The sequence below is a fragment of the Medicago sativa genome, chromosome 5 (genome assembly GCF_051527215.1).
Source record: "Medicago sativa cultivar Bolivia chromosome 5, Bolivia_mono, whole genome shotgun sequence".
In the NCBI taxonomy this organism is placed as follows: domain Eukaryota; kingdom Viridiplantae; phylum Streptophyta; class Magnoliopsida; order Fabales; family Fabaceae; genus Medicago; species Medicago sativa.
The window spans coordinates 74,872,604-74,897,385 of NC_140753.1; the positions used below are offsets into that span (position 1 = coordinate 74,872,604).

The window sequence follows — 24,782 nt, forward strand, 5'->3', positions numbered from 1 at the left end:
TTTTTACTAAATAGCTAGGTTACCTACAAATGTACAATAAACTTGTGTTTTCTCACTTTATTCCAACCTGAAACTTTTGATTCAGCAGATTTGTAAAGCAAAAAAGGCCATATGTGATAAACTATAAAAGGATACAGAATTCAAAAGGTAGTTTAGAACTTCAAGATCAAGTATGGGCCTCAAGAACCACCGTCTGAAATGGGAATAAGACAAAAACATTACTGCAAGTTTTGATGTTTAAGATGTGTACGAATTCAGTCTCACAAGTTTAATAGTCGTTACTTATCACCTTAAAAGACGTCTACCCATTGGAGTGACACACTGCATTCAGGATAAACAATTATTTGTGTGTTGCGTGAAACTGGCACTCGCTAAATTGAATTAAACAACTCCAACAAACCTTATTCAGCATTCCAAATACAGAAAACCTGCAATTAAGAAAAATTATCTCAGATAGTTAACTCATTTTTAAAGTATAATATATATAAGATTTAGTCCGCAACTACCCTTCTTTTGCTCTACCAATTCCCATGTGGCTTGGGTGCTTGTCTATCTGGAATATTTGTAATGCTTCATGAGCTGCTGCGTCAAGTTTGATAAAGTTATTTCTGTATCTCCACTTTAAAGAAAGACACGGGTTGAACTCAACATTATCTCCTTTCAAATAGCAGAGTTGGAGAATAAAATATGGATAGCATTTAAGGATGAGTAAAATGATTGTAAGGATACAGTGAAATTTCTGCTAAAGAATCTATTGTAATTGATGTATTTCCAGATTCTTTTTGCTCAAGAGTATCTACAATCCTTTCATTCTCTAATATTGCAAGAAGGCCACCACTAGCACGAACTTGTACTTCACTTCCCATGTCCATCATGGAACTCAACTGCAATTGTAACAGGGCAGAAATACATGCAATTCTGTTACGAGTATTGCATTGATATATGGAAGGACCGGAACAATGATTCACATACCAGACTTAATACAAGTAACAGATAGTAAAAGAATATATGTTTCCATTATTAATATAAGCATGTGCATTTATAAGTAACAATCTTAAGACGCTTTGAAGATCGACTATCAAGATATATTGAGACAAAGATGATAAATTACAGTAGTAGTAATTTCAAACTCACAAAGTAAATCCTTTCCTTGACGTCTAATCCATCGTCCATTCCCGCCACCCGAAGGTAAATTAATCTGTAAAAGCAGGAGGGGGAAGAGGTGAAAGATGAAGAAGCAAATGATTGCTGAAATTTCAGCACTCCATTTTTGTTTCTCTTTTTATTTGAATGATTGGATTGACAATCCACCAAATAAGTTCTCATAGAATAGGCTCATTCCAAATCACAATAAAAAATTAGGCATGTTAATTAGAACAAGTACAAAAGAAGTCAGATTTTGTAAAGACTTTTGCTTTATCCTTAGTGAAGCTGAAAATCGGAAAACATAACTTTTCTAGGTCAAAAGAGAGAGGGAGACAATGCTTAAAAGACGAGCAAAAAATAATAATTCAAGATGGAATATAAGCTCATAATCATAGTTGCTTTTGCATGTGGGTGAGCATTTGCGCATGATAAGTTTCAACATTCATATTTTAAATGTTATATACATCACCATGCCACATAACAATACAAAATTTAAACAAAGAACTGAAAGATCTATACAAAAAAATGTCTATCAAGATCCAAGAATTAAACATATCATTAACAAATACACTGCAAACACTTGAATAAAAAATTCTCTCTAAGATCTTAGCTGCTTCAATACCTGTGCCATGCTTGCTCATAGCTGAATATTGAACTTTTCACAAGCTTCACTGTAGGAGCCTCAGCTACTTCATCTGCATAACTACAATTGATAAAATGATCCGAGGGCAATATTTTTGTCACTCAACCAGATGAAGTGCACATTACCACTTTGTTGCAGAGCAGCCAAAAATGATTCTTCTGATTTAGTGCTTGTGTATATGACCAGAGGGTTTGCTTGATATTTCACTGTACTAGTCATTGAAGCCAAAAGACATTCGTACATTACAAACCATAACCGATAAGAAAAGCATTAATTACAGATCATTAGGGGCACATGAAGCACAATAATGAAATAAGTGTGAAACGACAACACGTAAATTCTCTTAGCTTTAAGCTTCAAATATGATGGAGTATGGAAACACAGAGGAACATAGCAACTAAAACTGAACGCAAATCCAACAGCAATGAGGGGAAAAAAGCATACCGAGATCAATAACCGAAAAACCATTGTCCCCATCATCCCAAGCTTCAAGCACATTAAGTTGACGAAGGCTGGAATCATAATAAGAAACTCCTATTCTGTAAAGAAGATTTAATGACTCATCAAACAAAGAATACACGATTTAAACTCGGGCAGAGATGTTTGCGTGACTCACATTTATAGTTGTCTAACCATCGCTCGACATATTACAATTTATATTTATATATTATTTTTAATTATCAATGTTTCTGAAACAGTTGGTCACTCAATTTGAACTACATTCCTGCAACATCATTTTTCACACAAATTCACTTCCAATGCACAGAAACTATCATTTGGTTTTTTTATCAAACCATGTTATTCTAGATTAGTTGGCAATTCCTGGCAAGTGGTAACAGATATTTGAGCTATTAAAAGAAGCTTACCTATGACCATTTTGTATGCAGGCCATGTAAACCTACATAAATAAATAAAAAATCCAGTAAAAACTAAGGACTGAAAAATTGATGAGTCATTTATGCATAATCCCTAAGAAATTATACATAAAGATTTATGGTTAAGATATTAATCAAATAAATATTTTAACAAACAAAATAATTTAAAGCCTTTTCCCACTAGGTTAATAAAATATTCAACACAACATTGTCATCATAAAATTTGCGGATCAAACAAGCAAATAATTTTTATATTTTCATATGGTAACTTAAAAAATGAAACATAAAAAAATATTCTTATATAAAACTCAATTTACATAAGCATGTGTGTCGATGTCGTGCCGATGTTGGACACTTAACATGCCTTCCATCAGAAGTTTCGGTTTTTCATATGCTAACTTCAAAAATTAAACATATACAGATAACTTCTTATATAAAACTTAAAGGGGTTTGCTACAATAGACCCACCTCATTTCATGAAGGTCTATTTTAGCAAGGTGCACCTTTTCCCTTGGACATAAATGTCCATGTTTTTGTTTTTTGAGAAAATTAATACTAAAGGATACAAATGTAATTTCCAATTAAATGTTAGATTTTCATTTTAGTTTTACGAGATCTACACAGTCCATCTTTCTCTTTCTTCCTTCTCTTTTGCTATTCTTCTTCTCTCGCCATTCTTTTGCTATTCTTCTTCTCTCGCCATTCTCTGTATTTGGATTTGGTATGAGCTATTGAGCTTGTATGACATTGTCTATATGCTCCTATTATGTTCTGGGGGGATTAGGAGTGGACAGCAGGAAGACAAATCATAGGCCCACACTCAAACTTAGCAATCAAAATGGTACCTATCAGTAGTGCCTTTACACCTATAAGTTCCTTAATCTCCTTTTAGTGCCGCAACGAAAAAACAACAACAACGTTGAACTTCCGATGATGAAAATGAATTCCGGTTGAAACCCACCATTGATTATATCTCTTCAAACAACCTTAAACCCATATGGGATCCTGTAACTCAGATTGAAATAAGAACAAAAATTCTTGTTTTTTTATTCTTTACTTATTGTTTCCCTTATTTTTTTACTTGAGAGTTTGATTCAAAAAATTGGATCAATGTTAGTTAAAAGTATTGAAATTTTTATTTTTTATCATGGATTCAATTCGGTTTCAATGAATTTTGTTTCTGCCATGAACTTTGTGATTAGGGAAACTTGTTTTGAAGGTGGCGATGGCAATTCACAAAACTTGGAAGAAGAATAGAAGAAGGTAATCTACAACTCTGAGAGAGAGAGAGAGAGAGAGAGAGACCGTAAGAGAGAGAGAAGAACATAAAAAAGGAGATAAAAACCATAAATGATTTCAGTCAAAAAACAAAAAAAAAACATTAAAGACTAAAGCTGAATTACATCTTTGTCCCTTCCTTTTCTATCTCTCAAAAAACAAAAGCATGGCCATTTATGTCCAAGTGAAAAGGTGCACCTTGCTAAAATAGACCTTCATGAAATAAAGTGGGTCTATTGTAGCAAACCCCAAACTTAAATTACATTTTTGTACTTAACAAAGACCTTGGGAATATATACTTGTCAGCTTACTGCTTATATAAAACATGTTATGAAATTTTTTGCACTAAAGAAATCACGTCACGAAATTGAAACGAATTCTTCCTTAATTTATAAATTCTAGTTAGTAGTTACTGTTAATTCGGAAGCACAAGAGGCCACAACTCCAACATAAACGACTAACTACTGTGACTTATTATCTATGAAGCACTGAAACATACACCAAACACGACATTGACATGGACACTGGTAAATTTTTTAAATAAACAAATTAATTGAACATAATCACATGTGTCGGTGTCGCACACTTACAAATGTTAAACACTGAACACACACATGTGTCGGTGTCGCACACTTACACATGTTAAACACTGAACACACCTTACATCAGAAGTCGAAACTTATTACTGCTTGAAATACATTATTATGATAAATCTAGCTAAAGTAGTCACTAATATGGTTAGATATATCATTATAATAAAAATCATCATCATCAAATAGCGAAGTGTTAGTTATTTGGAGATATGAACATAGCGAATATAGAATAATCACAAATAGTATGTTCAAACACCGTCAATTCCAGTTTCAACTTCATTTCATCAATTTAAACGGTTATAGAGCGTTATTATCTACAAATTAACGGTTAATTTTTCCTGATTCTGCATAAAAACACAATAATCTCGTTAATATCAGGGATCATTTGCACCGATTCAAATTTCAACCTCATTGATCTAAAACACAGTGCGTGTTGTTCCGTAATGTGATTGTTAAGAAAAAAGTAAAACGAGTTAATCAGTTTGTGGAATTTTCTCTCATTTTCTAGGCAGTAAGAAAATTTAGAAGAAAAAGTAGCGCGAGAGATGAACGAACCTGAGGAACCTCATCGATCATCTCATCATCCATATCCTCCATTTTCAGCGATCGATCTTGTTTCTGAGCGCAGCAAGAAAACGAAGGAGCGAGAAAATTTGAAGTGAAAGTGAAAAACGAAAATGCGAGAAAGAGAAAGAAAGTAACGAGATTTGAGCGGGGGAAAATCGAAATGAGGGAAACTTATACTGGAAAGCGATGGAAAATCTGAATCTGAATCTGATACGACGTCGTTTGAAGCTTCAAAAATCATGGGCTTGTGTCATATAGGCCCAACACAATCAAACTATCGGGTTAGAGGCTCGACCAAAAAAAAAGTCTGTTTTGGTTTGGCGTTTGGAGGCTCGACCAACGTCAGGTGTTAATTTTGTCGAGGTTTACAAGAATCTACAAAACGGAGCTTCTACTGTCCTAAATTCGGGTTAAGGTGAAAATAGTAGACGCAAAACCAAACAGAGGCATAATTTTCCATGAGATACCATAGCTTTGTCTATTTTCTTTTTTCGGAAATTAACTTTGTTTTCTTTTGAACACACAAAGTTCTACACAACTTCTCAAAAAATATTCAAAATAATGGCATCTAATAAAGTGCAAAACCATGTTATTACTAGTAGTACTTATTAGCATCACATTCACACACTTGAAGTGGCAAACTTTTCTTTATGAGGCAATTGTAGTGACACTTAACAACTCACAATTAAAATCTCATTGAAATGGGAGCTATTAATTTACAATTAATTTTATGTAAAACAAATAATTTACAATTAATTAACAGTGTATCGTATATATCTGGCCGGATCTACACTTCTGAGTTTATACTTTTACTACTTAGGTAGAAACTACACAACAGATTTTGTTCAGGAAAGGATAATTTTGTTTAAAAAATAAAACTATGGGATTTTTAAAAACACATGAAGAAAGAAAATTCCCGTTTTATTTTTAGAAACATGATGAATTAAGGACTATTATATGCTATTTTTTCAGAATGCAAAATTATATTTGTGAGGAAGGCAGTGACTTGGTTGCTCTCTCACTTTTTAAATGTTTAAACAAATACTACATTAACATTGCCAACAAAGATCAATCATTCCCAACCAATTTTAGGGATATGAACTTTTTATTTAAATAACACTAATTTTGTCGATAAGAAGCTGAAACATATCCTTCAAAAAAAAAAAAAAAGAAGCTGAAACATAAAATAAAATATTATAAACATAAAGAAGATCACATTGTCAAAGAACATACTAAGTCTTGAAATATATTATAATTCATAGAGTAAGAACACAAGCCAACTGCACACACATTCCTATAACTAATTAATAGTACTACTAATTTGTGGAGGGCCGCAGGTACATGTTAAAGGTTGCGATACTATTCCAGGGGTTGTGTTGTATACGTTTGGCGAAATCGCAAACCTGATAGGGTTGCAAACAACCTTCACGGTCTCCCAGCTATAAAGGAAGAATAATTTATTTTTGAACATAATCGAAGTCAGCATTGTGAGACCGAATTCGACCATTCCATGTTTACGGCAGCTCTGATCAATGCCATCCGCCACATAGGAACCTGAATACGTGTCTACCTTCAGTTTCATCTCAATGACACTGCTGCCGTTGAAATTAGATTGCCGCAGAGTTGATGTGTTGTCAAGAATGACGTGTTCCTGGTCAGTGTAAAACACCTTGACATGGAATTCGTCGTGGTGGTATGATATTCGCAGAAAGTGGTTGGGGTTTGACACAGAGAGTGTGATGTTCAATTCGGCAGTGAGTTTTGTGGCGTTGTTTATGGTTAGCGAATTGATTGAGGCCGAGCCGACTTGAAAATTTGGGTAATGTGCATTCTCACCAACGATGAGTGCAGCCACGAAATAGATGAACCCTAGGGCGGCCAGAGCAGCCAAGAAGTAGAAGGAATTCATTGTTGGATTGGAGGAAGTGGTGCTCTAGTTAGTGCTGATAATTAAGCTTGAATGAATGTTTGTTTCTATTTTGCTACAACATTTAATAACTGATATTAGTGTGACATGATAAATTAAATGGTGTTTAGCTAGGTAGGTAGATAGTGTACTAGTGTGATGTTAGAGAAATTTCCTCGCATTTTCTTTTGGTTTATATTTAGATATGCATAGCAATATGTCCAGGTTTACAAATGAAGGCCTAATTGAAAATGATGGATATGTACTTGCCAGCTAGGTTTGGTCATCATGTGTTCAAAGATAGCCATTTCTCATCAATGCAAATTAATAGCTAGTCATGGTGATTTATGGCAACAAGAGAAATAGTTTAACTTGAGTTTGGAATAGGAGATAGATACATTGTGAGATATATTGAAGCAATCATAAGTTAACAAAACAACAAAATTCTTTGATGAGTGTTCCATATATTAGCATTATCAAATAGAATGGCACCTTTCTAAAGAAAAGATGGATACACACCTAGTAGCTTGAACCAAGAAAATTTATTGGTAACATTAAGTTTAACAAGCTCACGTCGCATTGCATCATTTGGCGAGACACGATGGCATATATATATATATATATATATATATATATATATATATATATATATATATATATATATATATATATATATATATATATATATATATATATATATATATATATATATATATAGGGGCCCGATTATGACAATATTTACTAACAACATAACAACATGAGAATCGTAATATGGGTTGCTTGTGAGAAAATGCTGAGGTTATTAGTGTCAATGATAATTTTACCCATAGACAATAGACATTGCACATAAGAAATTTAAAACAGAGAAAGCAAGTGATTCATGCATATAGAAATTTGAATTAGAAAGTAACATGGTGATAAGAAGACTCTGAGAAGAGACAAAACTAGCATACCTTTCTTCACATTCTTCAACTAAATTAGGTTCAACTCGAATAAGAGAATGACTTGAAAGATTAAGACCTTTAATGACATTCTTATTTTTAGGGCATTCATAATCTAACAAATTCCCTACAACTAGAGTAGCATTTTTTGACAGACCTATAAACAAGAAATATAGTGTTACAAGAAATTAGGAAAAACAATATAGGTTCGTTAAGAAAAATTTAACGAATTAACAAAAATAATAAAACAAGTTAATCAAGTTTGTGCAATTTTCTCTCATTCTCTACACGAGAATTTAGAAAAAAAATAGCAAGAATTTAGCAAAAAAAGTAGCCTAAGGGGAATGGACTTGTCTCATAAAGCCCAATCATAGTTTATACAAAAAAAGATCCAATCACAAAATCAGGCTAACAGTGGTAACTTTTAAGATATGTGCTATCTCGCAAGTATAACTCAATTGATAGTTGTAACATGATTTTCACTTCTCAAAACTTAAAGTGTATACGTGTAACTACTTAGACTATTTGAATGTTTGGTATGACATCATAATAGACAAAATTACAATGAAAACCTAAGTTAATGTGGAAGCTCGAGATTGTAGCTTATTTGAAATCAAGTAAAGTCATATATGGGCGCAAGTTTTCAACCTTAAACATCAAACCAAACACTCACGTATCCAAAATTTAATATTGCATCAATATAGTTTTCTATAGTATAAATTGCTAAGCTTGTTTTTCTTTATAAATCTACGATAAATGTATCTCTAATATTATTTACTTAATTTTAAACTCTTCTATAGTATTTTTTTTTTAACAAGCCTCTTCTATATCTTTTTTTTTTTTTTTTGAATGGCAAAGATAATTATATAAATAGATAAACAGAAAAGAGAAACTGTACAAATACACCAAAGGGAGCTCAAGGGCCCTCTAAGAGCGCCGACCCCCAGGAAAACCCCAAAAGCCCCAGAACAAGAGCAGGGGCAGACCAATGGCACACCAGAAAAACACAAAAAAAAACCCCAAAAACACCAAAAATAAAAGCCGCCAAAAACAGAAGAGCCACTCCACCGGAACACCTGCAAGGACAAAGGAGAAACAAGGAGGAACCGGAGGAGCCAGGCCGGAAGGGAGGAGAACAGAAAGCCTCTTCTATATCTATAGTATTGTAAACTAAATATCATTATAGTCCCTAAAAATGTCACCCACTTTATTAAAAAAAAAATGTCAACTAACGTATTTATATGTTCTAGAGTAAAATTGAGTTGTCTTCTACTTCAATTTAACAATTTATTGCTCTCTCTCTATATATATATGTGCATATCAAAATTTAACACCCTGACTTTATTAACATAATTAACTTTTTACTCTGTTTTTTATTGACCAACATGATACCTAATTTTGTCCAAAAAAATCGTAAATTAAGTGAATACAGTCTTACAATCTCAAACTAATGTTTTACTCAGGTTTTCACATACTAACTTGAGATCGAGAAAGAAAACTCATAACTATATGTTATAAAAAAAATAGAAGAGAAGTCACAACTTTATCCAAACAAAAATGTAAATACCACTAACCACTAGAGTGATTTTGGTTTGATTTTTAGAAAGGAATATAAAATCAAATCAAATGTTTCTTCACACTTTTATTATCATAACATGTTATAAAATTTGCAAAATTATGATTTGATGACAATATAAAAATAAAGTTGGTCAATAATAGAGCATTACATGAATTTATGATAAGCACACACACACACTTGATACTGGAACAACACCTGCAGATAATTGTCCCAGAGTTACAACTAACAAGAAATCCCACATCCTAACTTCCCAAGACTTTGAAATATTTAAATGTAAATATTAATTAATAGTTTATAAATTGAGATCCCTAGCTAAATGCAAACACATTCCTATAACTAAGTGGGATACTCCATCTCAATTATACTTAATCCTAGTAGCAGGTTACACCTTGCAATAGAATACCAGGGGTTGCATTGTAGACATTTTGAGAAATTTCAAACCTGAGCGGATAGCAAACATTTGAAGACTCGGAGCCCGAAAAGACGAAGAAATAACTTTTGAATCTCATCGAAGTCGAAACAACGAGTCCAAATTCAACCATTCCATGATTGCGACGGCTCAGATCAATTTTCTCCGCCACGTAGGATCCCACATACGTGTCTACCTTCAATTTAATCTGGACCATGTTGTTGTTGCCGTTGAAAAATGATTGCAAAGTTGACGTTTCGAGAGTGATATCGTTGTCAGGACGTCCTTGCTGATCCCTGTAAAATATCTTGCCATGAAATGCATCGTGATGGTAGGAAATTCTCAGATGGTGGTTAGGGTTTGAAACAGTGAGTTTTATGTTCCATTCGGCTGAGAGTTTTGTGGTGTTGCTTACTTTGAAGGAGCTGAGTGAGCCTGAGTCCACACGGACATTTGGGTATTCTGCTAGGGTGGCGACTAACATCCAAACCATGAAATAGATGAAACAAAGGGTGATGAAAAGGAAGATTGCAAGATCAGTGAAGGAGCATTCACGTCGTGATTCTCGTGAAGGCATAGTTGGATTGGAGGAGTTCATGATGTTGTTGTTTGGTTTCTATTTTGCTACTATTATATATAGAGAGAGAGAGAGCATAAATGATCAAGGTGTTTAGCTACACAAAGGGTAGAAATGTAAGAGCTTGGAAATTAAGTCTCGTTTTGCTTTTGCTTATATTTAGAAATGTGAGTAAAATGCATGAGTTTACAAATGAAGACATCTGATAGTGATGGACATGTGCTCGCTAGTTTGAGCATTTTGAAAAAAAATAATATTAGGTATTTAATTAAGCACTTACTAGCAAATTCTGAACAAGGCAAAGAAATATATTAAATAGCTACTCATGATGTCATAAACACACAAGTTAGTATTTTCCTTAAAATATTAGGATACATTATACTAATATATTGAAAACAATGACTCTAAATGATCTCAATGAATTTTTCAATCCATTGAACACAAAATGTATTCTCTAAGACCTATCAATATTTTTGGGTATAAAAAAGACATGTCAATATTTCATTCAACCAGTACATTTTTAAATCAATGGATGAACATTTTTTTTATTCTTTCATAAAATGAAAAACTATATGCATATTAGGAGCCATTCAAAACCAGGACAGTCAATTGAGTATGAGCATATATATGATGAAAAAAAGGCATATCAAGAATTCAATTATTTTTTTTTTTGTGAAGGGAAAGAATTCAATTAATGTTGTTCAGCTAGTTAGGTGTAGTAATATGACGGATGAAGGAAATTACATCGCACTTTCCTTGTGGTTATATTTAGAAACACTGAGCTATTGGCTCAGTTTACAAATGAAGAAGGCAATAATAATGAAGGGCACGTGCTTACTTGGTCATCAATTATGTGATCAAACATAGGAGAGCACTTCCTTGGTAGGCACATCAAACTAATTAACAGCCAGATTATGATTTGTGGCAACAATTTGGTTCTCTTAAGAAAAGTATATTTTTATTATAGAAATTTGTACATTTAATGCATCAAAAAATTAAAATATTAGACATTTTCAATAAATAATTTTTTAATTGAAGAATGTCTTTAGAACACTTGTTACCAAGACCATATAATTTTCTACTATTTCTTACTACACTAGTCATGGAACTTTACAATTCAACCAACAAGTTATCTATTTTTCAGAACATTATGATCTTCATTGAACATTGAAAACATTATTATGATCTTCAATGATGGTTTAATTATAATTTGTTATGGCATTTTATTGTTTTGAACATTGGATCCATTCAGGAAAATTCTCTAAATTGTGCAAAAGTTTTGGAGTTTAGACCAGTTCTTTTTATGGAAGTCCTATATTGTTGTCATGATGTTTATAATCGTCTTTTTATAAAATCTCTTACTACACTGTATGATAAGCAAGACAATTTTTACATACACTCGAACATTCAGTTGTTTCATTCTAGTATGACTTCCATGGATAAGCCAATTACTCGAAATGAAGCATCATGTCAATACCCACCATTATATTTAGTTTGTGTTTGAAATTGCCATGATGGCACGCAGTGGCGTAACCAGGACCCTGACTCAAGGGGTGCAAAAAATTTCAACTCCATTAATAATTATATAATTTGTATGATAAAAACATAATGTTTGGATTTCCAAATTTAAAATATACATGTAAAGTGAATTAAAATTACTTTACATATTTGTGATTTATATGCTGCTAATTTTCATTAGTGTTGAGAGGATACTCACAATTTTTCAAAGGATAACTCATGCCTCACAAAAAGTTTAAGCATACTCTATGTTATATTAATTGTTTGCGAGGTATCTAAGCAAGTTTTAGTTTGGTGTAGTGGCAATACTTATTTTAGTAGAAGCTCAGGTCTTGGGATGGAGACTTGGCCTCTTCACTTATGCAACATTTAGTTGAAAATAAAAAGCAACCAAACAAAATGATAAATAACCAGAAAAAATACATAGGAGTACTAAACACATATATAGCTAGCAAATGTCAGTTTTAATATGTAAAAGGCAAGTACTGCAACTACTAAAACTTGTTATGCGTCAGCCTTAAAATGAGAAAGCCGTTGGATTGGTGCAACAATCAAAATTCAGGGTGTGCAAATGGAAGTAAAGCATGATAGTAGGGGTAAATTTGGAAATTCCAGGGTGTGCAGGTGCACACCCTCAGCCTTAAGTGGCTCCGCCCCTGATGGCACGTCCAAATGCACGTCAAGGTAGAAGCTACAACATGGAGCGTTAAATTTGATTGATGTGCGTCTATGAGTGATCACCGTATTTCTAGACATATGCTTATTTCGTATGGTTTTAGGACAAGGAGAATCAAAAGTGACTCTAAACACAAAAAATTGATTTTAACATTTGTTTGTGATGTCAATTAAAAATTGATTTTGTATTTTGAATTGATATTTGATTCAAGTTTGATGTGATTTGTAGTTTTTGACTCTAAACATAATTTTCACATTAAAATTATTATTTAACCTACTTAACGAAATTAGTTTTTTTTCCCTTACATCTACTTATGTAATTAATATTTTTCTATAATTTACTTATTTTTTGACAACATGTAATTTACTTGAACAAATGCCTCAAAATATAACAATAATAAAAAAAGATAAATTCTAATATGGAACATGTGTGCCATGGACAAACTTCAAAAATGCTTAAAACACCAACGACGATGTCTCTTAGACGTTAATAGTCATTTTTATATGATTGAAAATAGTGATTTAATAGATATACTGATTCAGTAAATATAGCCGAATACAAGCATATTTATGTAAGGGTTTGCAAAATTAATAGTGTAATAATTGGATATAATTGCAAGTTATCTATGAAATGAAATGTAGAATTGATAGATGTGAATTCAATTAAATTTGATATTCTTAGTACATAGAAGCATTAAGGAAAATATAGAAGAAAACTAAGTCTAAGACTATCATTACTCTACCAAAAGGAGAAAGGAGAGACTTCATCAAATTTCTTCATACCCATTATTGATCATCATTTTTTAATTTATGCACAATTCAAAATTCCTTGCATAAGAAAAGAGGTTGGGTTCTTTTTTTGCATAAGAAAAGATACATCAAGAGATCCGTGTAGTTACATCCCATTGTTAAAGTACACAACCACTCATCTGTTAACCAATCAAGGCGGTTGAGTTGCACCTAACAAGTTTGCAAGTTGTCCTTCCTCCAAAACAAACATACAAATGTCTTCTCCAATGGAACACTCCCCATATCCGAGATAGCACACTCCTTGCAAAGTAATTGAAAGTAATCTAAGAAAGACCGAACTGGTTAATGCCATATCAAAAATGCTTAAAACACTAACAAACATTATTTCTTAGAAATAGACATTAGAAACGAAAAAAATATATGATTAAAATAGTGACTTAATAGATATCGATTCGATAAATATAATAAAAAAATATTATCATATTGAATTGACATCAAATCATCAATCAAATCTCCACCTTATTCATGAAGACGAAGATGATCGTGATCTATTTTTTTTTTTTTAAAGAGTATCGTTAGTTGTTAAAATTTCCAATAATTTTTAAGGATTGATCCATTGTTGATCAATTAAAAAGGTGGCCCACTCTAGACCTCACCATAAAAATAAGTTTTTTCAAGTATCCCTTGGATGCACCAAGCAAGACGGTTGAATTGCACCCAAGTTTGCTAGTTGTTCTCCCTTCCAAACAAACAAACAAACAAACAAACAAACGCTCCAACGGAACTTCCAAGCCAAACATTATTCACCCACGCCCCCGTATTCAAGATAGCACACTCGGCAAATAATCGACACTAATCTAGGAAAGACCAAACCGGGGTGTCTCCACCATCGGCTAACTTTTTCTACCAAAGCACCAACGAACCAATCGCCCAATCCTTGTCCCGTCGAACTCACTCCACACAAACATTTCCACCACAAGATTGATAGATTCGGATTGATCAAAATATAAAATATCCGAACCATACATAGCACTCAACATTTTGACCATTGCCAATCCTCCTCGGATCATAACCGTCACTGCCACCTTCACCCCAAAGACCACATTCAATCTTCAAATTTGTGTATTTTAACTTTTCAACGTAACTTTGTCGTGTTTTTTTACTGAAATGTTAACACTTATTCAATGTCATGGACATCTCCAATTAATGATGATAGTAATTGCAAAACACGTTAGCCTAGCTACTACTAGTATTTACATCACATGCTGCGCTCAGGTTACAAATTAAGGAATTTTACACTTTTGGTTCATGTGAAAAAAAGGTAAATGCTGTACTGCAAACTTTTGTGAAATTATATCATAGTTTTTCCCAGAGTTACAAGAACTTAAACAAACTTAATTAATATTGGAGGAACAAACTTAAACATGGGCAGCCACAATGATCTAATACACAATTAACATTGGAATTAAATCACATAGCTGTCTGCGTCCTAGAGTTACAAGAACTCCTACAATTAAAGATCACAAAGCCAGGTACTAAGTCTTGAAAATATACATATAAATAATTAAGTTCTGGTGCATGTTACACCTTGAAGTAGAGCAACTGGGGTTGAATTGTAGACATTTTTCGAAATTCCAAAGCTTAGTGGGTAGCAAACATACTTCAAATGTTTCCGATTGGAAACAAAGATATGCTTCTTGAACCGCCGGATGGAAGTGAACACTTTGAGCCCGAATTCAACCCTTCCATGTTCACGGCGGCTCCGAACAATGCTCTCGACCAAGTGAAGTGGCTCATACGAGTCTACTTTCAGCTTCAGCTCAGTCATGCTGCCGTTGAAAGGTTGAATAGTTGATGTATTGAGAGTGACGTCACCATATTCATCTCTGTAAAATACATCTGCATTGAGTGTTTCTTGGTATGAGATACTTAGATACTGGTATGGGTCGGAGACTGAGAGTGTTATGTTCAATGAGGCACTCATTTTCTCGGTCTCTAATATCCTACTGCCATTTATGGTTAGTTGGTTGAGTGATGCTGACTCGACTCGGAAACTCGGGAACTGTTTACCACGATTGGTGGCGTGTGCAAGTGCAAGCAGAACAAAGATGATGACAATCAGAGCTATTATAGCGGCGAAGCTTTTGCAAAGGTGACACATTGTTGGATTGGACTCTCGCTTATAATTCTTTGTTTTGCTAGAACTGGTGGGTGACTATGAGTGAGTAAGTGAACTCGCAGAAGAAGAAGCTAGTAATAGACAGAGAGCGCGTGGTTCCACATTCCAACCACGCGCCATTTTTATTGCCATTTTCAGTTGCCACCTTCTCATACAAGGAGAAATAACCTATTTCAAAATCTATTACCATTTTTATATTTTTCTATAATAACAAAATTAAAGGCAATATTAGGGTTAATTATGTTTCTAGTCCCTATAAAATAGCGATCTTGTAAGTTTAGTCCCTACTTAATTTTAATAGCATTTTTAGTCCCTATAAAAAAAAATTACTTATAATTTTAGTCCCTGCTAAAACAAAGTTTGATTAATTATCCTTAAACTCTTAAATTTTTGAACGATTTTTTTGAGACAAGATTAGAACACTATGAAAGGTTCGTTTACTAAAATTTAGAATTTTCTGACATGAAATGAATTAAATATGAATTTTTTAAAACGACAAAAGTTAAAGATAAAAAGTAATAAAATCTGGATGTAGAAATCAAATTTTGCGATAATTTTTTGCGGACGAACTTTTAGTAATGTTCTAAACATGTTTGCAAAAAATTGTTCAAAAATTTAAGAGTTTAAGCATAAATTAAACAAATTTGAATTGAGTAGGGACTAATACTCAGTGCAGAAAAACAAAATTAGGGACTAAAAATGCTATTAAAATTAAGTAGGGACTAAACTTACAAGGTCGCTATTTTATAGGGACTAGAAACATAATTAACCCTAACATAAATTATATTAGAAATATTATAAATAATATATGCATTTTGTGTAAATCAGAAATCACAGTGGTGATTATGGGCCTGATTATGATGTATTTTTTTGGCACAAACAGTGAAATCACTTTTTTGGTAAATCAATGTATCATCTTAGTATTTGATTAACATGAATCCCGTCGAGGAAAAGCACCAAAATCCTAGCAACTCACAACGAAAAATCAGAGTCTAAAGTAGAAGGAGAACAAATGATTGAGCAATTTCTTGAAAGACGTGAAGAAAACTCCCTTGAACTCCTTGTAGAGTAAAACGAAGAAGATTTTGAACAACATAGCTCCATAGTCAATTTCAAGAAGTTCTTTTCCAACAAGCATGCTTAAAATAACAGAAATTGCAATGGCCTTCGTTGAATTCATATTCCTACAAAAACAAAAACAGATCTGAGAATGATTTTCGTTCTTTAACTACTCGTAAGAAAAAATAGTAAATGAAACTTACATGAACACAACCATCAATGCTTGATTGATTAGAACAGATTTGAAGAATGAGAAAGGAGAGAATGGAGAAGAAGTAGAAAATGTTGTAAAAATTAGGAATAAATTATTTCTACAAATAATAATCTATCATATAAATAAAAGCATCAATTAAATATTAAAGAGAATAAACAAGAGGGATAACAAGTAAACTTATCTTTCTTGAAATTGCGGTGATTGCGGTGACTTGACGTCGGTAACGGTGAAGTGAACAAACACGAAACCATGAAAGTGATAATCTGCCAAACACTAAACCGTTATATAACATGAGGCGTGACAAAGCCACTGTCCTTAAGGATTTATCCGCCTCATAAGCGCATATCCTCCCAGGATACAACATGTTCTTCCCTGATATGAATCACATCAGAGGTGACAGAACAGCTTGAATCTATCTCAAAGATAGCAGGAGATGTAACCCAAGAAAGTCAATATTTTTGAGAGGAGAGAAAACCAATTTTGTTTATCGTTTTGGGAGAGGAGTGTTTTTCTTGCTACTGATCAAAGGCTTCACCCCTATTTGTTTCCGTAAAAAGATTTTTTTTTTTTTTTTCAAGCTAGTAAAAAGAATTCTTTGTCATGCAAAAATAAAGCCTTAATAATAGCTATTCAATTGTGCACGTTGGAAAGAAAATATAACTGCATTTGGCTCAGTAAACAAGTAAATGTGCTTAAATAATAATAGTTAATTACATTAACTTTTGAAATAAAATAAAACCCAAAAATTACAACAATCCCCCACATATTTCAAAAGTTAAACAAAAAGGTTAAAAAGAGTTTTCCTGGGTAAACATCGTAGATGTAATGCATCGGAACGGTGTAGCAAGCTATGGAACCCGTCCTAGACTAATGAGACTTAACACACAGTGAATTGGTTTAGCAAGCTATGGAACCCAAGACACTTGTTGTATGCAAGAGGTCTCACAATCACATTACACCCCCACAATTCTTGCTGTTACGCGGTTGTGCGCTAATAGGCCGTGCGCGTGCCTGGTATTCATGAGTGCTCTAGAGACCCGCCACAGTCTCATGCAAGCGGCCCCACTTGACACTCATATAGGTGATTCCATCTAGTGTATACTACAATCATACACCACCCATAAGGGCTTATGGTAATCATTAAAAGCTTTTAAAGCTTACCCATCAATTTTATATTATTTAGCACATCTCATCCATTATCATACACTATAGGAATGAGACAACGTTATTTTAGTGCTAACAGAACTAACAAGTAACTTGTTTTTACCCATTGAACCTTCTTCATGGGATCTCCAATCACAAAGGTTGGGTTCCCATTACTTGTCGTATTCGAGTGGCAAAGTCTCATTTCCCTAAATTTCTTCCCAAGGGGTTTTATATACGGATCCGCTTAATTCACAAATATTGACTAAGACGTCTCTAAGTCAATTACCTCTTATTTCATCAAGTCTATAAAAATAAACTCGGATTACACAATAAATTAATATAAGTCGTTCTCTATTAAACGACAACATGTTCATCAATAAGATAAATCTACTTATAGATATATTCTCATTGGATTCATCAAAAGTTTTATAATATATAGTTAATAGAAAATTATTATCACATTATTATTATTTATTATTTTGACTTGGTCTTATGCCCATGTTTTAATTCAAAAATCTTTGTAATTGTCTTTCCGTTATATCTCTTGAACGTGGCATTAATACAGCTTGGTCATACCTTATTTTTCTCTAAAACAAAAACGGTTACTTATGCTGCCTAAACGTTTTTATTGATTCCTATTTTTATGGCTTTAAACCGTTTTAGCTTGACTCTATATTCCCATATTTCAGTTTCAATTTTTCCACATAAATAGGAATTAATTTTTGTGTGTATTTGGGATATACATACGTGTGTGGGCAACTGTGTGAAGAAGAGAGAATATATATGTTAGTTGCTTTGATCTCTAATTTTTCTAACTATCTCTAATTGCCAATTTTCCTATAGTGAGGTCACGTTCTTTTACTTTCAATATCAATTAGCACCAATTTTCATTTATATGAAAACTCATGCACAAAGTCCAAACATCCTCTTTTCCATGAGTCTAACACCATTGAGTTCCTGGGTAACATTTCCTGTGTTTATCAAATTCAAGCTGTTCTGTCGCCTCTGATATGATTCATATCAGGGAAGCACATGTTGTATCCTGGGAGGATATGCGCTTATGAGGCGGATAAAATCCTTAAGGACAGTGACTTTGTCACGCCTCATGTTATATAATGGATTACTGTTTGGCAGGTTATCTCTTTTCATTGTTTCGTGTTTGCTTACTTCGATTTCGCCGACGTCAAATCACCGCAATTTCAAGAAAGATAAGTTTAATTGTTATCCCTCTTGTTTATTCTCTTTAATATTTAATTGATGTTTTTATTTATATGATAGATTATTATTTGTAGAAATAATTTATTCCTAATTTTTACAACAATCTTAAGGATTTTATTCCATGATTTTTGGTGCCTAATTACGATATCTATCAATGTAATTCAGTTTTGGTGAAAGGTTAAGAAATTTATTGGTGTCACGCGGTCCTTGGTGCATCTTGGAGGCTACGAGGCAAAAGGGTACAAAGGCTGCATAAGCCTAGCAATAGCAAAGTAAAGACGTAAAAATTAATTGCTTTAAACTCACTGAGTGGTACCTCTGGTTCTACTAAATAAGCCAAGTAAGTCATTTAAACTATGTTTAGTATTGATGAAAGTTTGTGTGTGTATAGTGGCGTGCCATATATTTTATATGTCACTATACATAATTCATGATCTACCTGCATATTTAAGCTGGACACTAATAAAGCTAATGAGTTTGAAATCATGCTTAATGTTTTTTTTTACTTTATGTCACAATCTTTTATGAGCTATTTGATTGTTATATATACTGCATTGGTTATTGGTTATGGTTATTGGCTTACATATACATCCTGAGAATGATAAGAAAATCAAAATGTGAAATTGTGATACTTTTCATAAACAAGTATATGGTATTTATATTGCATAACCTAGAAGCAGTTTAATTTTTTTGTGAATGTGTGAAAAAAGAAAAGAAAAAAAACCTTCCGTTTAGAGACTGATACTAAATGTAGTGATTTGTGAGCTGAAAATTAAAATTTGTGTTATTCCTGGAATGATAAAACTTTGGTGAAATTAGAAGATATAAATATTTTGTTGTTGTGGATTAATTACCGAGTCATCTTTTGATAAACTTTAATTTAGTCAAATATTAATTTAATTTGGTTCTCATGTGTATATGATATGTACCGTGGGAGAATTCTTTTTTGATGATTTTTGTGTGTGTATGCATGAGGATTATAATTTGAAAAATTTATGATATATATGATATATATATATGATTGAGAAATCTATGAAATGTATTTTGTGGATAGTTTTCTAGATTTGCTTTAGACCAAATTATGTGGTCAAGTCTTTTGCTACTAATATTCTTTTGGAACTGCATATATTCTTGAATGAGAAATAATTGGTAGTGTGATATGTCGCGGTCATTTGGATCATTAGTTAAAACTGAAAATTTTGTGAGTGATATTAGAAGTTTGATGAACATGATTTACAGGGAAATAGCCATCGTTAGATTATTATTTGAATTTTTATTTATTTAAACTTTAGCCTGAATTCGGTGGTTAACAATTTATTTGATTCATATTGTGCATTGCTTATATATATTGTTGTTATTCAAGTGATATATCATGGGTTATCCATTGTATTAAAATAGTACAATGATGTTTAATGAAATTTTTGTTATGAGAAAAATATATATTTATGAGATTTATTTTTCATTGTGGAACCATTGTCACTTGAAAATCATTCAAGTAGACCTGAATAGAAATCCACTTATTTTTCTCAATGTGGGGGTGTTTGTCACTTGAAAATTGTTCAAGTAGACCTGTTTGATAAATTCACCCGTGAATTTAATTTTCCCCTTTGTGAAGATGTTGTCGCTTAGTATCTATCTAAGTAGACCTGATGAAATATATTATGGAAATTAGTTTGATAATATATGAGATATGTTTACATAATGGATAAACCTTTGTATTAAAATAATACAAAGATGTCAAATAGATAAGAATCCAATGAGAATAAATTTATAAGTAGATTTATCTTATTGATGAACATGTTGTCGTTTAATAGAGAACGACTTATATTAATTTATTATGTAATCCAAGTTTATTTTTATAAACTTGATGAAATATGAGGTTAATTGACTTAGAGACGTCTTAGTCAATATTTGTGAATTTAGCGGATCCGTATATAAAACCCCTTGGGAAGAAATTTAGGGAAATGAGACTTTGCCACTCGAATACGACAAGTAATGGGAACCCAACCTTTGTGATTGGAGATCCCATGAAGAAGGTTCAATGGGTAAAAACAAGTTACTTGTTAGTTCTGTTAGCACTAAAATAATGTTGTCTCTTTCCTATAGTGTATGATAATGGATGAGATGTGCTAAATAATATAAAATTGATGGATAAGCTTTAAAGCTTTTAATGATTACCATAAGCCCTTATGGGTGGTGTATGGTTGTAGCATACGCTAGATGGAATCACCTATATGAGTGTCAAGTGGGGCCGCTTGCATGAGACCGTGGCGGGTCTCTAGAGCACTCATGAATACCAGGCACGCGCACGGCCTATTCGCGCACAACCGCGTAACAGCAAGAATTGTGGGGGTGTAATGTGATTGTGAGACCTCTAGCATATAAAAAGTGTTTTGGGTTCCATAGCTTGCTAAACCAATTCACTGTGTGTTAAGTCTCATTAGTCTAGGACGGGTTCCATAGCTTGCTACACCGTTCCGATGCATTACATCTACGATGTTTATCCAGGAAAACTCTTTTTAACCGTTTAGTTTAACTTTTGAAATATGTGGGGGATTGTTGTAATTTTTGTATATTTCCAAAGTTTTATAATATATAGTTAATAGAAAATTATTATCACATTATTATTATTTATTATTTTGACTTGGTCTTATGCCCATGTTTTAATTCAAAAATCTTTGTAATTGTCTTTCCGTTATATCTCTTGAACGTGGCATTAATACAGCTTGGTCATACCTTATTTTTCTCTAAAACAAAAACGGTTACTTATGCTGCCTAAACGTTTTTATTGATTCCTATTTTTATGGCTTTAAACCGTTTTAGCTTGACTCTATATTCCCATATTTCAGTTTCAATTTTTCCACATAAATAGGAATTAATTTTTGTGTGTATTTGGGATATACATACGTGTGTGGGCAACTGTGTGAAGAAGAGAGAATATATATGTTAGTTGCTTTGATCTGTATTTTTTCTAACTATCTCTAATTGCCAATTTTCCTATAGTGAGGTCACGTTCTTTTACTTTCAATATCAATTAGCACCAATTTTCATTTATATGAAAACTCATGCACAAAGTCCAAACATCCTCTTTTCCATGAGTCTAACACCATTGAGTTCCTGGGTAACATTTCCTGTGTTTATCAAATTCAAGCTGTTCTGTCGCCTCTGATATGATTCATATCAGGGAAGAACATGTTGTATCCTGGGAGGATATGCGCTTATGAGGCGGATAAAATCCTTAAGGACAGTGACTTTGTCACGCCTCATGTTATATAATGGATTACTGTTTGGCAGGTTATCTCTTTTCATTGTTTCGTGTTTGCTTACTTCGATTTCGCCGACGTCAAATCACCGCAATTTCAAGAAAGATAAGTTTAATTGTTATCCCTCTTGTTTATTCTCTTTAATATTCAATTGATGTTTTTATTTATATGATAGATTATTATTTGTAGAAATAATTTATTCCTAATTGAAACTATATATCCATTGTATTAAAAATTGTTGTAAAAATTAGGAATAAATTATTTCTACAAATAATAATCTATCATATAAATAAAAGCATCAATTAAATATTAAAGAGAATAAACAAGAGGGATAACAAGTAAACTTATCTTTCTTGAAATTGCGGTGATTGCGGTGACTTGACGTCGGTAACGGTGAAGTGAACAAACACGAAACCATGAAAGTGATAATCTGCCAAACACTAAACCGTTATATAACATGAGGCGTGACAAAGCCACTGTCCTTAAGGATTTATCCGCCTCATAAGCGCATATCCTCCCAGGATACAACATGTTCTTCCCTGATATGAATCACATCAGAGGTGACAGAACAGCTTGAATCTATCTCAAAGATAGCAGGAGATGTAACCCAAGAAAGTCAATATTTTTGAGAGGAGAGAAAACCAATTTTGTTTATCGTTTTGGGAGAGGAGTGTTTTTCTTGCTACTGATCAAAGGCTTCACCCCTATTTGTTTCCGTAAAAAGATTTTTTTTTTTTTTCAAGCTAGTAAAAAGAATTCTTTGTCATGCAAAAATAAAGCCTTAATAATAGCTATTCAATTGTGCACGTTGGAAAGAAAATATAACTGCCTTTGGCTCAGTAAACAAGTAAATGTGCTTAAATAATAATAGTTAATTACATTAACTTTTGAAATAAAATAAAACCCAAAAATTACAACAATCCCCCACATATTTCAAAAGTTAAACAAAAAGGTTAAAAAGAGTTTTCCTGGGTAAACATCGTAGATGTAATGCATCGGAACGGTGTAGCAAGCTATGGAACCCGTCCTAGACTAATGAGACTTAACACACAGTGAATTGGTTTAGCAAGCTATGGAACCCAAGACACTTGTTGTATGCAAGAGGTCTCACAATCACATTACACCCCCACAATTCTTGCTGTTACGCGGTTGTGCGCTAATAGGCCGTGCGCGTGCCTGGTATTCATGAGTGCTCTAGAGACCCGCCACGGTCTCATGCAAGCGGCCCCACTTGACACTCATATAGGTGATTCCATCTAGTGTATACTACAATCATACACCACCCATAAGGGCTTATGGTAATCATTAAAAGCTTTTAAAGCTTACCCATCAATTTTATATTATTTAGCACATCTCATCCATTATCATACACTATAGGAATGAGACAACGTTATTTTAGTGCTAACAGAACTAACAAGTAACTTGTTTTTACCCATTGAGCCTTCTTCATGGGATCTCCAATCACAAAGGTTGGGTTCCCATTACTTGTCGTATTCGAGTGGCAAAGTCTCATTTCCCTAAATTTCTTCCCAAGGGGTTTTATATACGGATCCGCTTAATTCACAAATATTGACTAAGTCGTCTCTAAGTCAATTACCTCTTATTTCATCAAGTCTATAAAAATAAACTCGGATTACACAATAAATTAATATAAGTCGTTCTCTATTAAACGACAACATGTTCATCAATAAGATAAATCTACTTATAGATATATTCTCATTGGATTCATATCTATTTGACATCTTTGTATTATTTTGATACAAAGGTTTATCCATTTTGTAAACAATATCTCATATATTATCAAAGTAATTTCCATAATATATTGCATGTCTACTTAGATAAATACTAAGCGACAAACCCCCACATTGGGAAAATATAACTTTTTGTGGATTTATATTATACAGGTCTACTTGAATAATTTTCAAGTGACAACAATTCCATAATGGAAAAATAAATCCAATAAATATATATATTTTCTTAAACATCATTGTATTATTATTTTAATACAATGGATAATCCATAATATACCATATAATATTTTATGGTATCTCTTGAATATTCCATGATTCTACCATACATATTTTTCATAAATTTATCAATAAAATATCTCATTCCAATTCATTTCTATCTGATATATGGATCATACTTGATTCTATTATGTCTTTCACATCAATTTAGATGTCAGGTCCTTTAAATAAGTGTTAGCCATTTAGCAACATATAACCAAGAAAACTAAAGATATAACA

The 24,782-nt window shown here is 32.8% G+C and overlaps 1 protein-coding gene across 1 annotated transcript; it reads right to left on the reverse strand.

The window, feature by feature from the left end:
* Nucleotides 1-181: 181 nt before the first annotated feature.
* On the reverse strand, nt 182-5,478 carry LOC146924995 (DNA mismatch repair protein MSH5-like). The gene is made up of 8 exons (XM_085709973.1): nt 5,091-5,478; nt 2,656-2,687; nt 2,234-2,328; nt 1,915-1,995; nt 1,769-1,841; nt 1,135-1,198; nt 730-884; nt 182-608 (listed from the first exon to the last, which is right to left on the reverse strand). Exons 1-8 carry the CDS (start codon nt 5,130-5,132, stop codon nt 503-505), a joined length of 648 nt encoding a protein of 215 aa, XP_085566099.1. The 5' UTR covers nt 5,133-5,478; the 3' UTR covers nt 182-502.
* Nucleotides 5,479-24,782: the final 19,304 nt, after the last annotated feature.